General features: G+C 36.1%; 1 protein-coding gene across 1 annotated transcript in view; it reads right to left on the bottom strand.

Moving 5' to 3' along the window:
- ADAM23 (ADAM metallopeptidase domain 23) overlaps positions 1-14,614 on the bottom strand; it is a gene marked incomplete at its 5' end in the record, with an annotated part of 55,292 nt that overhangs the window by 19,304 nt on the left and 21,374 nt on the right. Inside the window, 10 exons of the mRNA XM_009076707.1 lie at positions 709-772; positions 1,272-1,322; positions 3,406-3,486; positions 3,641-3,727; positions 4,469-4,540; positions 7,070-7,169; positions 8,638-8,686; positions 10,161-10,251; positions 11,024-11,108; positions 13,021-13,187. Of these exons, the coding sequence (XP_009074955.1) occupies positions 709-772; positions 1,272-1,322; positions 3,406-3,486; positions 3,641-3,727; positions 4,469-4,540; positions 7,070-7,169; positions 8,638-8,686; positions 10,161-10,251; positions 11,024-11,108; positions 13,021-13,187 (847 nt within the window). The remainder of the gene's footprint in view (positions 1-708; positions 773-1,271; positions 1,323-3,405; positions 3,487-3,640; positions 3,728-4,468; positions 4,541-7,069; positions 7,170-8,637; positions 8,687-10,160; positions 10,252-11,023; positions 11,109-13,020; positions 13,188-14,614) is intronic.

The raw sequence follows: 14,614 nt of genomic DNA, 5'->3' as shown, positions 1-14,614 counted from the left end.
TTTACTCTAGTTGTTTTCACTGCAATTATTCCTGTTCTGCATTTCAGAAGATCAAAGATTTTATATATGACATTTATGTTCTGATATCAACTCAATGTTCATTTTAGTCTATTTTTAGGTGTTTACAACAAAACTAAAGTTGAACTGCCAAAGTGTAATTTCTACTTATTTTTAGGAGTAGAAATCTGAACTAATAGGTTTAAACCCACAATTATTTACTAACAAGTTAATGTTTTTTCTAAAAATAAATATAAAAAAAGAAAAAAGAAAGCACAACAATTATATAAAGATGAAATAATAAAGGTAAATAAGACAGAGTAATTTCAGTAAAATCACTTTTACAGAAGACAAACCAAGTATTTTAAAACATAAGTGTGTAAGAGACAAATCAGTTAACAAAAACTGTCATTAAAATCCCCTGAAACATCTGGCTTTGAAACATACCCAAAAATACCTCAAACCCCTTCCCCCAGTAACATTTGCTGCCCTAACTAGGTCTGCAACCACATCACACCAGAACAATCTGTTGACACCAGTCCCAGACTCAGAATTTCACTTGGCAATCAAAGCAGAGTTTCCCACTGCAATCTGCTCTACTGATCAGAAAACTTTAACTTAGAGCAACAAGGACAAAAAATAAAAATTCAAAACAAAGGCAGGAATGAACCAGAAATAGAAAACATTTAAGGTAGTTTAAAGTCAACCTACTAGATCCCCAGATGTATTTGCACTGATTATCTCTTGTCTTGCATTCACCGTTATAGCAACGACCCTAAACAAAACACAACATGTTAGCAATGAGAACTGAACACTCTCATCTCCTTCCCCTCCCACAACAAATGTCTCATTTTGGCTCTTCACACACGTGTTGGGATGTATAATAGTTTTCATGAATTTGGGTGGTGGAGTACACATTTTGGCCCAGATTCGCAAAGCCAGTTTGGTGTCCAACACATACTGACATTTCAGCAGCTGCTTTATACTTCTGATTTCCATAGTTGTAAAGAACTTATGAATATGGAGTGTAATAAAAGATCTACATGTAAAATGCTGAGATACCAAGTGGACTTTTACTCAATGTAGAAATTTTTACTATTCATAGAGTGCATAAAGCACACGCAACATTGATATCCAAAGGATAAAATATATGAAGAAATATGGAAGGCAGGATTAAATAAGAAAACTAACAAAACAACCCCAAAACAAAATGAAAATGTGTGTTTGGTTGTTTTCTATTTGGTGTTGTGCAGGGATTCTAAAACATTGCATACCTGATTAGAATCACAGGCATACCCATCTTGCTTATGAAGATTTGGTGGACACTGAGAAAAAAAAAAAAGTGTTTTTTTTTCATGTGCAATGTAATAATACATCAGAGTATCACATATGGGATTTTCCTAGTTTTTACAACTGCACAACATAAAAAGGGGATAGAGGACATAATTAGTGCAGGAATCTTTATAGCTATAGATACATATGAAGAAAATTAACATGGCCATTAATTTGGTGGCATTCAAAGCCAGGTTGGATAAAGCCTTGAGCAACCTGGTCTAGTGGGAGGTGTCCCTGCCCATGGCAGGGGGTTGGGACTAGATGATCAATTATGTCCATTCCAACCCCTAAAATTTTATGATACTATAAACATTTTGAGCCATGAAATACAAGGTTTGAGTCTAACTTTCTGCATATTCCAAGTAGAAATTACAGAGGTGAGGCAAAATGAAAACAAATGTGCTCAGTAACAGGATACTGGGTAGCCAATACTGGGGCCATGTTTGCAGCACTCCCACTGTGTTCATTTCAGTTCCACTATGAAAGTAAGTGATCCCCTAGTCGTAGCCTACCAGTCTATTGCTTAGAGAGCTTTGGGGGGGGTTTATTATGTTGTTGTGCTCTCTTGGCACTGGAAACTTTTTTGGTATGACCCAGGCACTAGGTCCAGAGGCCACAGATTATTAAAGCTAGGAGCGGACCATTCCCAGAGTTTTTCCTAGTCCAGAAGGGACCTATGAAAATTTGGACATGGTATGCTTGCTGCAATGTACAGTATTAGCCACTATTCTGAGGGCAGCAGCCTTTCTAGCTTAAGAAAGCACTTCTCTCTAAAATATTAGCAATAGCCACTTATCTGTAAGTGTGAATGTCTCAGATGACAATATAAAAAGAAATGATTGTAGATTTATTGGCATCTATAATTTCAGCCAATGCCCAAAAAGAATGTGATCTGCCCTGAATCTTATTTCTCCAAAGCTAAGAACTTGATGCAGTAGATGACTGTGTCAGTTTAAAAGTTCTTACATAAACTTAAAGTTTATATAAATAGAATATATACTCAGTATTGAAAAGAAGCATCTATCACCTAAAGCATCAAAGTTCCTGTGAAAATGGAAAATGTACAGAATGTTGACTATTTCAAAGAACTCAGGTTAAACCAACATTTTAGTTGCTGTTTATTCCTATACTTTTGTGTATTAGCCAAATATTTTCAAGAGACATATGACAGATTTACAGCTTTTAAAATTCTCATACGTGTGCACACTCTTAAAAAACATAACACTTTATACAAGTCTTACAAGGAGCAATTGAGTGAGCTGGGGGTGTTCAGTCTAGAGAAGAGGAGGCTCAGGGAGGACCTTCTTGCTCTCTACAACTACCTGAAAGGAGGCTGTCCTACAACCACCTGAAAGGTGGGGGTCAGTCTCCTCTCCCCAGTGAATAAATGACAGGACGAGTGGAAATGGCCTCAAGTTGTACCAGGGGAGGTTTAGATTGGCTATTAGGAAGCATTTCTTCACCAAAAGGGTTGTCAAGCATTGGAATAGGCTGTGCAGAGAACTGGTGGAATCACTGTCCTTGAAGGTATTTATAAGACATGTAGATGTGTCACTTAAGGACATGGTTTAGTGCTGGATTTGGCAGTGCTGGGCTAGAGGTTACACTCAATGATCTTGAAGGTCTTTTCCAACGTAAATGATTCTATGTTTCTACACCAAATTAGTTGCAATTTTCTATATTTGCATTTTAAACTATTTTATTTCATGAAATCTCATTGCTATTACCTGTGAATCACATTTACAGTATATTCTTATTATTTAAGTTATAGAACAGGCAAAGAGTAAAGGAGGATGTCTGACACAAACATTATACAGATACACAAAACCCCATGAGCTGTAAAAAACAAACCTAGAGAAGTCATATCTTGAGTCCACTTAGATTATATTTTTGTGCATTTACAATCGTTCATCCTTATGTTTAAAATTTTATTTTAAAATACCCACACACCCCATTATTTTGGATATATGAATATGCAGTTTGTTAATCCAATTTTCCTCTTCAATGAATACAAAACAAAAGAGTGGAAACAAACATCAATAGTGTCAGCAGAGAAAGTTTCTGCATACATACCTGTCCAGAATCTCCAGTGCAGAACTCTGCAATATCACACTCATTCACTGCATATCGACAGTCATAACCTCGTGGGAAAAACTAGAAAATCAAGAATATAGTTCAGGACTAAGATTACAACTACTAAAGCTGCTCCTTTTCATTCTACCTAAAACACACTTTGAACTTTGGCAGGCTGCACATGACTTCCATGGACAGCTGAAAAGATCAATAGATATATGGCAGCAACACTCACAAGACACGATGTATTACAGCAGGGTCCATCACTACAATGAGCTCCATTAGAAAGAGAGCACTTCTTACAACAGTCTGCATAGCATTCCTGAAGGAAATATTAAGAAAAAGTTTTAAGCAAGTTTTTTCTTCACAATCTTTCCAACAAACTATTATGTGCTAGCAGACAAAAGATTCAGTTTAGCAGAAATTATCAGACCTGAAATCATCAGCTGGAAGAAGTCTTTGCAATAGTCAGATAATAAAGGGGGGAAAAATGACATATAATGCTGTAGCAACACAGGGATTCACATCATCTGAAGGCACTTCACAGGTATGGAATAGCCTGTGCCAAATGCAGGCTGCTTAGTCAAATTGTATTCAATGCAGACAAAAAAAGATTAAGAAAACTAATTACGGGTGCAATTATAGTTAAATACTATAACTAGGGCATATTTTTGTGAAAACATTATTGGAGTATTTCTACAATAGAGAAGAAAACAACAGTTTACTTCTGTCTGAGCACAGGCACCTATCTCCAAAGCATTGATATGGACTATCACTCTAGGCATGCTATCCAGAAAAGTGAAGGGTTAAGCACTTCTCCAGTGCAACTCAAAAACTGCTGGGAAACAGCTACATCTTTTTGTTTGTCTAACAGGAACTGTTTTGAGGACATTCTCTGCACTCCTTCTCATTTGAAAAAATGTTTTAACACAGTCTTCTAAAGAAAACAATAGGCAAACCAAATTAATTTCCATAACGTTTTCCCTATCCTTTACCAATCACTTAATTTAACTTAATATATTTCATAAGAAAGGCTTCTGGGGTAACATAAAACTCTACTTACCATTCGGAAACCACAATCGCATTCTTCTCCCGCTTCTACATATCCATTTCCACACTCTGTGGTTTCAAAGAGCTGAAAGAAAAAAAGCCCCAACCCCAAAGTAAGAATACAATAGTGCCAAATGTCTTTTCTGTCTCACAGAGCTGGTTTCCGTGATGCTACAGAAACATGCTGCACAGACAATGCACAGGTCATGCAAAGACAGTGTAGTTTTTCAAGTGCTGCTAGTCAGAATTGTTCAGACATGAATGATGTACAACTAAGTCACAGGAGTGACAGTCCTCTTTAGGGGAATACTGATCTCAGAAAATTATGATTATCAGAGAGACACTGCAGAAATACACAATAGGATAACATTTGAACTTCATTCCTGTTCTACAGACTCCCAGTTCTCTGACAATTCCTTCAAGAAACCAGTCCACAACTCCATCTCTGGGACCTACTCAGGTACTCATACTTGCTCATCGAATTAGCTACTGTGTGTTCCTGTGTAACATGTTTCTGCATGAAAATAATAAACACTAAGAAACACTGCCAAAAGAAAGTTCTATGTGCCTTATTAGTATGCCAGAATAACACACCCACATACAGTGCTGAACAGCTAATGCTTGAACCAGGTATGTATAATACAGACAGATTCTACAGTTCAGTGTGTTACAGATTCTATACTGATTTCACATATCATAATTTTGATTAAAGATATTTTTCAGTCTTATCACAAATAATTTTGCAAAAATCTTACCTGTTTTCAATATAATTCTGCTCTAAAATCATATAAGACTGTCAGGAATCTCCAGTCAAACTGGGATATTACCAACAGAAACATATTCACTAGAACATGGTTGAAGTGAGAAGTTAACAACATAAAATGAGAACAGATAAATCTACACCTAGATAAGTGTGAAAGATGCAAGTAAACATGTTCTTTCTGCATGGGCTTAGTGGAAGTACTGCTGTTGAGGAGCATCAAAATATGAAACATAACATAGAATAGAAATTATTTATAAACTTGGATGGAATTCTTTGGTACTGTGGGGGGAGGGACAGGGAGGAATCATAATGCCTAATAAAACAGAAATAAAAAATTTTACTCTCTTTGCATAAACCACATAGGTAATCTTTAGCACCTACAATTTTGGGTGCCAGAAGCAAAACTACACAGAAGCAATACCCACATGTACTCTTCTTCACTAGTAATGTTAAAACAACCCTGGAATTTCTCTCTTTTTTTATCCTCCTGTTTCTACTACAGGGGAAACAGCAAGATCTCTTATTCTGAACCTGAAATTCAGTTCTTTATCAAAGACGAAAACAACAGAACACAAGAAGGCACACACAGATTTCCCACAGCATTAATCAGGAGCCACCTAATGTTCGTAGAGATGTCTGAGCATAACTCGAGTTATCATTTAAAAAATGACATTGTGGTGACTGCTTAACAACAACTATGTTTTATTTTCCTAAAGATTAAACATACCATTTTCTACCTTACCTCCTAACCTCCAAATAACAGGATTATAAAGACTGTGTGATTATTTTTTACCTCCAAATTAGTTCAACTTCAAAACTGTGAAACAGTGACACAGATAATACACAAAGATAATTCAACCATTATCTTGGGAGCATTTTCCCAAAAGTAAATCAGGCTTTTTATTCTGTATACAGTCAAATTGACAACTTCTTCACATTATTTTGCTAGACAACTATCATTAAAAAATGAAGCTGTGTTTTTCTATTTCCCTACTTAATCCTTTCTGTGAGCAAAGAGTGCTACCCTGGGAAAAGATTCAAAACCACTCTAACAAGCAAATTTTTTTTTAGTTAATTGTGCAAGGTAATGGTCCACCAAAGGATACAGCACAGTAAACAAAGCAGCCTAATAGCCTCATGTGGCATTACATTCTACAAGGACAGCAAGTTTGACACCATGATTAAATAGAATATTAATACTTTGGATTGCTCTTACTTGGCAAAAAGGGCCACATGGAGTATTTTTATACCAGTGTTAGAAAAATGTCATGCTAACATTGCCTTTGAGAAAATTATGACCTTGGTAAGTTTTTAGGTGAAAAAAAGCAATGGAAACAGTTATGGATTTCAGAGTTCGCTAGATGTACAGTTGAAATGAAATGAAGTTAACTTTGAGAACAACCACAAGCTACTACTGTTTGTATGAAATGAGCTATGGATTTCTATTGCCTAGTGTGGTAACCCATATTCTTTTTACACCCTCAGGCAAAAAGTCTAAAAATTGATTGTATGTGGAGCATACACTATGGCCTCACTTCTAGATTTATTTTGCACTACTTCCAGCTTCATAAGTAGTGCATTTATACTGAATGGGGATGTAGCTAGCTGTGAAAAATCAACTGCAATATTTGTAACTATTTGAGCATGAAGAATTGATGGAAATCAAGTTGCATTCCTCTCAATATTATTTTTAAATGCTATGGGAATGAACAATCAGCTAATTACAAACAACCTCAAGAAAATAACCACATAGCCATTAGAATAAATTTCAGAACAGATGTATGGTAGTGAAATTATTACATTTTCATGACAATGTTCAGCAGACATGCTGACTACCAACTTATTTATTACCTTTGTTGGCCTGTTAAAAAGACAAGCACCTCCCCCACGAAGCAAAAATTCTTTGTATTCTGCAATGCTGCATTTGGAGAATTTTCTGGGATGGTATACCCTAAAATGGCAAAGAATCAGCTAAGTAAATGCCTTGAAACACCAACTGGAAGGGGGCAAAGGGGTCACAACATTTTTTCATCACTGTAAATCCCAGTTTCTTACAACCACTGTGCAATAGTATGAGAGCTCAGTCTTATTCTCCAACAATAAAATCAGAACAAAATAAAAAAGTTTTAAAACATTTTGCAGTTTTATATTTCTACTTTATGATTGTACAGTGTATAAAACTGTAGTCTTTTTTTTAATAAGGTGAAACCACACTACCATAATAGCTGCTATGCACCCTCTCAATTCCATGTATAACCCAGTGTCCTCTTGGGTTTGTTTTTAGCATCTACAAGATGCTATAGCAAGACGTTTCACAGCTTAATTACAGCCTGGTAGAAGAACAATTTCATCTCAGTTTTTCTGTCATATTTGCTAATCTCATTTGGTCTCCCTAATTCTTACACTGGAAGAAACAGTAATCATTTGTTCATGATGTTTCAGACTTATATTTCCTCACCTCTATCTTTTTCTCAGCCTAAGGAAAATCTACTTTATTAGTTGTTTCTAACACAAACTGTCTGATACTTTTATTGGTTGTGTTTTGAGATCTGGAAATGAGATGTATTCACACTATTAAAGATGGGGGTAAAATGCCACAAGGAGCTTCTCCACTCCTTTCCTAGCAGCTCACTGCTACCAAACTGCCATTTCCCCATTGAATTCTTCTCTCTATAAAAAATGTCTCCTGACACTGATGGAGTTAAGTGAAAACGCTTTACACTGCAGCAAATTATTCACTCATTTCAGTAGTCAGTCCTTTTTCAGCCTCTGGGTGGCCATCCTCTGCTCCTGGCATTTTTGTCTACTGTCACATTTTCTACAGAAGAGGCTTGTTCCACAACTTTGCTGAGTTCACCATGGGAAGGGAGCCACTATTTATTATGATCAATGCCTTACTTCAGATCCCAGGAGCAAAGTTACTGCATGATTTTCTGTTGCATTCATAGAGTGGCTGACAATTATAAGTCTACGGGGAAGCCACACAATAATTCTACTGAAGAACCAATTTCCAGATACCATATGAGGAAACTAAGCTCCTTCTATCTTTTTTTGTAACTAATTTTCTCCCTGATTTTTGCAATCAGGCTTTCACAGTGAGCAAAATTCTGACAGAAAGTGATTTATAAGACTCAAACCCCTATGTTTAAGAAGCTATCCTTTTCTAATTGTTTACAGTATAGAGAAAAGAATTTCTGGCAGTGCGTGAGGGTAGAGGGCAATGAAATTCCTCCTATATAGATGTGCTTCCCCCTCAGACTTCACTGACCGTATAGCTAAGGATTGAGCTCCAACTGCTTCTAGTTTTTCATTTATTTATACTAAAACACATGGATAAAACCCAATACATAAATATTTATGTCATAATGTAAACTATGAACTCATTCCAGAGTCCTCAATTACTGATGTTTATGACATACCCTGTTTCCTCCATGATGCAACCACCCCAGGTTTCAGTGCAGTCACACTCTTCTCAGACAAGTCCAAAATACAACAGAAAAGGAAAGAAGTTATAAATATGCTTACAATAAATATAAAGTACTCGCTATAAAAATGGACCTTGACTAATTATACAAAAATCTGATAGTTGCTTGGCTGTCCCAGTTCTAGCCCCAAAAAGGAAACCAGCCCACTTGAAGAGATACTAACATATTTAATAAATGCAGTACTTTCAAAATACCATATGTGCATGTTCTTAGACTCAACACAAAGTTTCAGGCAGTATAGAAAGCTAAAAATAGTTGGCAATATTATGCCCTACATGTTCTCAAAACAGACAGCACAAGACTATGTGCAATACACATAATACTGATGATTTAAAATGTTCATATTTCCTCCTCCCTAAAATGTGTACAGAACACCCTGAAAGAGAACTATTACTGGACAGGACAGGTTTTTTTTCCCTTTGGAATAGAATTACTAATACTAATATGCAAATCAGCCAATCAAACATTCATTAGAAAAAGTAGTTGAATGAAAATGGATTTACAGTTTACTTACAGCTATAGCATGTAAGTCAACAGTCACCAAATTCATAACATAAAAGCAAAAGATCAACACATTATGGTTGGTAAAACAGAAGGTATAAACTACCCATAAAAATGATCTACCAAAGAAGTAATGTTTTCTAGAAGAAATGTTCTGTATTGTAGTAACTACTGCAAACCTCTATCTTACACCAAAAAAAAATCTGATTTCCAAATTACATGAAATGTTTTACCTGTGATCAAAAAACAATGACATAGAATATACTTCAGCTATTTGCCAGTTTACACAATTCAAAAGCAATGCTTTACAAAACAACATTCCCTGAACATTGTTTCCCAATCCACAGATTTTTGAAGTGATTCCAAAATAAAGTCAGCATTATCATATCATTTTTTAAAGAGTAAACAAAGAAAAAAGGTAGCCAAACTGCTTACAAATTGCAAGCAAAAACCCTCAACAATTTTCTTAAGCCCAAGAAAGGGCTTTGCAGCACCTTTTGCACTGACACTCTACATGTGTTAGGGCCACACAAATCTAATCTGCCTGTAAAGCAGCAAGGTAACAAGTTGAGCAAATGACACACTAGACTAGGTTACAGTTTCTTACCATTTCTAACCACTTCATAAGTCAGGTATTTTTGCATTTTAACAAGTCAATGATAGTTCTATAGGGTTTACAGATTTCATTAGGCTAGAAAAGGAGTTCTAAATTAAATTGATGGTGTTTTTACCAATACGTTGTTTATTAATCTAACCTCCTGACACATTGCAAAATAAGAGCTAAACTGGTGGCTCTTATTTTGGTTAAACTCAAATTTTGGTGCATATATTTCCAAAAGCAGCAATTCTTGCTCTACAATTGCAGCAATTTTGGCATTTCTCTCAGACATTACAAAGGAATAGTTTAGATATTTAGCTAAGGAGGACAAAAGAAGACTGCACATCCATGTACATACTCGGTTTCCTGGTAGCTGGCTCCCATTGTATTCCAAGGTTCTGAGCAAGACTTTGTGCCAGTTCCTGTGCCATGGGCAAAGGGAGGCCATACTGTATTTCAAGAGGAGCACAATTTAAAAAAGACCATAAAAAGAGAAAACATTAGTTCATGTAACAAATACTACACTGGCTCATTCTGGCTTCCCACAGACCTACTACTTCAGTAATTCTGTACAGTCAATCACAATTCTGAGTGCATGTAAGGAAAAGAAACTCGAAGCACATAAAAAGTTTTTCCTCTCTTAACCTCAGGGAATCTTTCCCCACTGGTTAACCTAAAGAACAAAGTCTATTTGATATATATAAGCAATACAGTTTTGTATAGTACAATTGATCCATGTTAAAAAGGGAGACTTTCATTATCAATTTAACACTGCACTGAGGGGGAAAAAAAGATAATGGCAATAACAAAAAAATCAATACACAGGAAAAAACATGTTTCTGGTTTCAATGTTACAAAAAACCAGTAAGAACATTTCATGTCATTGTCATCACAGAAGATCAAGTCTCTTACAGTCAGAAGAGCCAAAAAGATATTCAGTGCTGCATTCCAAATACTCCTGTCTGATATTCTGGGGTCTAAATTTCTGTCGAATATACTAAAAGCCAATTTAAGTTCTTTTTAAGAGAATAATACAGACAGGAGGGATGCTTTTTAAAAAGAAAAGTGCACTGAACAGTAGTTTAATGATGATCAAGAAGGTTGGCTGTGAGAATCCTAACTTTTTAATGTGTGAGTTGTCTTTAAAGTCCTGAAAACCAAAACATGTACAGATTCTATTTTATTTCACTTTAGTTATGAAAAAATAACCCAAAAAATTACCTCATTCACTCCCACTCCTCTGGCCACAGAGCAAACCCCTCCAAAGTAACTTAAGCTGCTTCTTTTGTAGTGAAATGTCACATTCCTTGCAAACAAATACAAAGAAAATACAAACACACTGATATTGGTCACCATATCATACTCTCATGCATACTATGATCAATGCATGTACATTCATCTTCTAGCATCAAAAGCTGAAAGACATGAGATATAAGCTTTGACGAAAATACTATTTTTATCTTGTAGAGTCAAAATCAGTCCCAACCCACAAACAAATCAAGCACAGAAAACTAGAGTACCAGACTCATAAGGCAATACAACAATAACATTTCTTTTAAAAAATAATATATTTCAATTTAGAATTTGTCGGGAAGGAATTCTCTTCTGAAATGTATCCATGTTGAGAAATTTTTAAATTATCATCTTAATCCAAACCAATTCAAGTTCTAGTTTCAACTCCAAATAAAAAGATTGAGAAGTATACCTAAATAGAAAGGAATTTAATACTGCTTTTTAACATTTCCTCCTTTCATTTCTTGTTAATAAGCCCCAAATAATTTACTTCAGTTATGCAAACTGGAAGATCTAAATTATTCTATAAAATTCCTATAAATTGCTTTGAATGATACCTATTTTAATTCATAGTCATAATAATAAATCCACACAGCCTACAAATGACCTACAATGACCCTACAGGATCTACAACTGACGAACCTCTGAAAATTAAATCCTTCTATAATAGCAGAGTCAATGCCACTTTTTTTTTCATTTTTTAAGTGACAGAATACTCCACACAGGCATGTATTTATTTTTCAGAACATCCTGAGAGCCATGAGAACTGCAGCTTAACTAAACACTTACAGCTGGGTGCTTTACAATAGACAAAACTGCAGTAAGGGCTGAGGCCAACAGGCACTTCTGGAAGTGGTCTATTTCACCCCTCCTCACTCCAAGGAGGCTCACTGGAGAAGGCTGCTCAGGGCCATGGCTGATTGGCTTTGGAATATCTCCAAGCATGTACACTCCACAGCCTCTATGGGCAACCTGTTCCAGCATCTGATCACCTTCACAGTGAAAGGGTTGGAGATTTTTTCCTATGTTTAAATGGAATTTCCTCTATTTCAGGTACCTCTGAGAAGAGCCTGTCTGCTCTTGCTGGAAAGCTCTTCAGCAAGTGACATGATACAGGCAGAAAAGTAATTAAGAGTGCATGTCAGCAGCCATTTGACTATATTATGAAGAATGCAATTAGCATTGTGTTGTGAGGCCTGTATTAAGGAAATCTGGAGGAAATTGTTCATTTCCTATTTTCATCTTCCACTGCAGAAGATCAATTATAGGAGAATCCCATGGAAGATATTCATCACTCCATCCCCATAGTCTGTCATGCTGCTGGGAGATGGCTTAGTATCTTTATGCTGCACAGGGGAACACACATTTCCTCTTTGCTTAAAATACCGTGAAGTAAAAAATACTTGCTCAAGGTTGAAGTTGTGCCTAATGATGCAAGTGGAATTTCCCCTCAAAACACATTGTGTCTCTGAGAGTAATTCATTACAGCTATAAACGAGGAGACCTTCCACTAACAAATCATCACTGCAGCTACATGTGTGGAAAACAATCTGCTTAACTGGAATGATCTTCTGGCAACACATAATAGTGTCAGCTCTGCCCTCTCCTGCTCTTTGCTGGGAAAGCAGTACATTACACACCTCATTAGCAAAGCTAGGTGCCATCAGAAGACACTTCAAATGTGTGACACCGTCTCCAGGTTGCAAAGACACTCAAATTTCATTATAGATTAGATCAACATGACCATGGCATATACTACACCTTTTAAAAACAGGCTAACATGTTACATATGGATTAAGCTTCCTAAGGAAGGTTGATTGATGTAGTGACTACCAAACAAAAAAAGGTAAGAAAGCTGACAAGAGCAGTAGTCAGAAAAATATATCAAACTGCAATATTCTCAGCCATCCCGTGGTGGTACATACGAGAGCAGGTGCACAGCATCCGCATGCTGTTTGATGTAGTGCTGTCGGTACTTGGAGAAATCATGAAGCATCTGCAGAGGGTCAGGGCGAATATTAATACGATCTCTGTCTGTCCAAGTTTCCACAGCAACAAGAACCACCCTCGTGTTCAGCTGTTCCTTGTATATCTGAGGGCAGAGACAGGACAGGCACAGGAGTAGAACACTGGGTCAAACATGCACAGTTAGCCAGTAAGAGTAAAGCGGAAGGACAAGAGGGATAAAGCAGGAGGAAAATATGGGGAAACAGTTAGCTGGTAATGCCTTGGACTTCCTAAAGGTTAGTATTCTGATCAACCTAAATTTTGTTTTAGAGAACAAAAACAACCCTTCCTGCTCTTTTATTTTTTTAGCTACTCCATTTTCTTTAAAATTCTCACACCAAATAATTTTTTCACTGAATTTTGCAGAAAACCTGTACAAAAATCAGCACAGAAGAAATGTAAAGGTGCATAGCTCAAAGGAAATGAAAAAAAGAAAGATCTCAAAGACAAAGAACAGCCAAAGACAATTCTGAAGTCAAGATTGAAAAATTTCTCAGTTCTCCAATACATCCGAAGTTTAATTTGCATAATACTTGATTTCCATTTATATAGTATGATCAAGAATTAAGCAAAGATATTAATTTTACTATTAATTTTAATTTCACTGTAGACAAGGAAACAACAATCAGACCCTAATAACAAAACAGTTTTAAAATACGCATCTTAATTTAGTGCATGGTACTTGATTCTGACATAAAACTGCTGCTCTCTTTAGGTTCAGGTCCAAAAATGTCAAATTTTATTAACTAAGGTTAGGCAGAACTTGCAGATCTACAAAAGATGCATTCCTCATCCACCCTGACTAGATAGACAGGCTTTTGTATCACGGCAGTATTTTCCTTACTAAAAAGCCAATGTATAATATTCAGCTTAGAAAAAAACCCAAACAATAAATATAGGAGCAAGCGAGAGCAACCAGATAAGGTCCACTTTGCCCAAGACCTTTGAAGGAAAAGAGTATTATCCTGCTTCAACCTGAGGAGACATGCTGAGAACATACACAGAAGCCCCCTGAAATTACATATGGGATCAGTAAAGTCTTTACTTCTGTTTGCTGAGAGGAAAACTGTCTTTCCTGAAGCAAACAGGAAGGAAAGAATGGAAGAGGGGGCAGAGAATGTGAAATCTTCTGACAGCCAATATCCTTTTTCAAATAATAAATCAATAAGAAATATAGCCCATTCCTTATGGACACAAAGGAGTAACAAGAATAACAAGGAAGAAATTCCTGCTCCTTTTCATGCCTTATTTAAAGATAAGATGTCATTTCGTAAGATCTCTATGAGGGAACTGAATTCTACACTGGACTGAAGCTGAATGTTTCTGCATGTACACAGAGCAAAGAAAAATGGAAAACCAGACAGAATAGTCAGCAAAAGGAAGGACAGATGAAATAACACTTGTTAAAATACAGAAGAAATACAAATAAATGATGATCAGATGAGGAAAAAATAAATGTGCCACATTTCCTTTGGGACTGTCCAATATAAATTGCAGAAATATTATATCAAT

Source organism: Acanthisitta chloris, unplaced genomic scaffold, assembly GCF_000695815.1.
Source record: "Acanthisitta chloris isolate BGI_N310 unplaced genomic scaffold, ASM69581v1 scaffold25276, whole genome shotgun sequence".
Lineage (NCBI taxonomy): Eukaryota > Metazoa > Chordata > Aves > Passeriformes > Acanthisittidae > Acanthisitta > Acanthisitta chloris.
The sequence above is the reverse complement of the archived record's forward strand: the minus strand, read 5'-3'. Positions and strand labels throughout refer to the sequence as shown.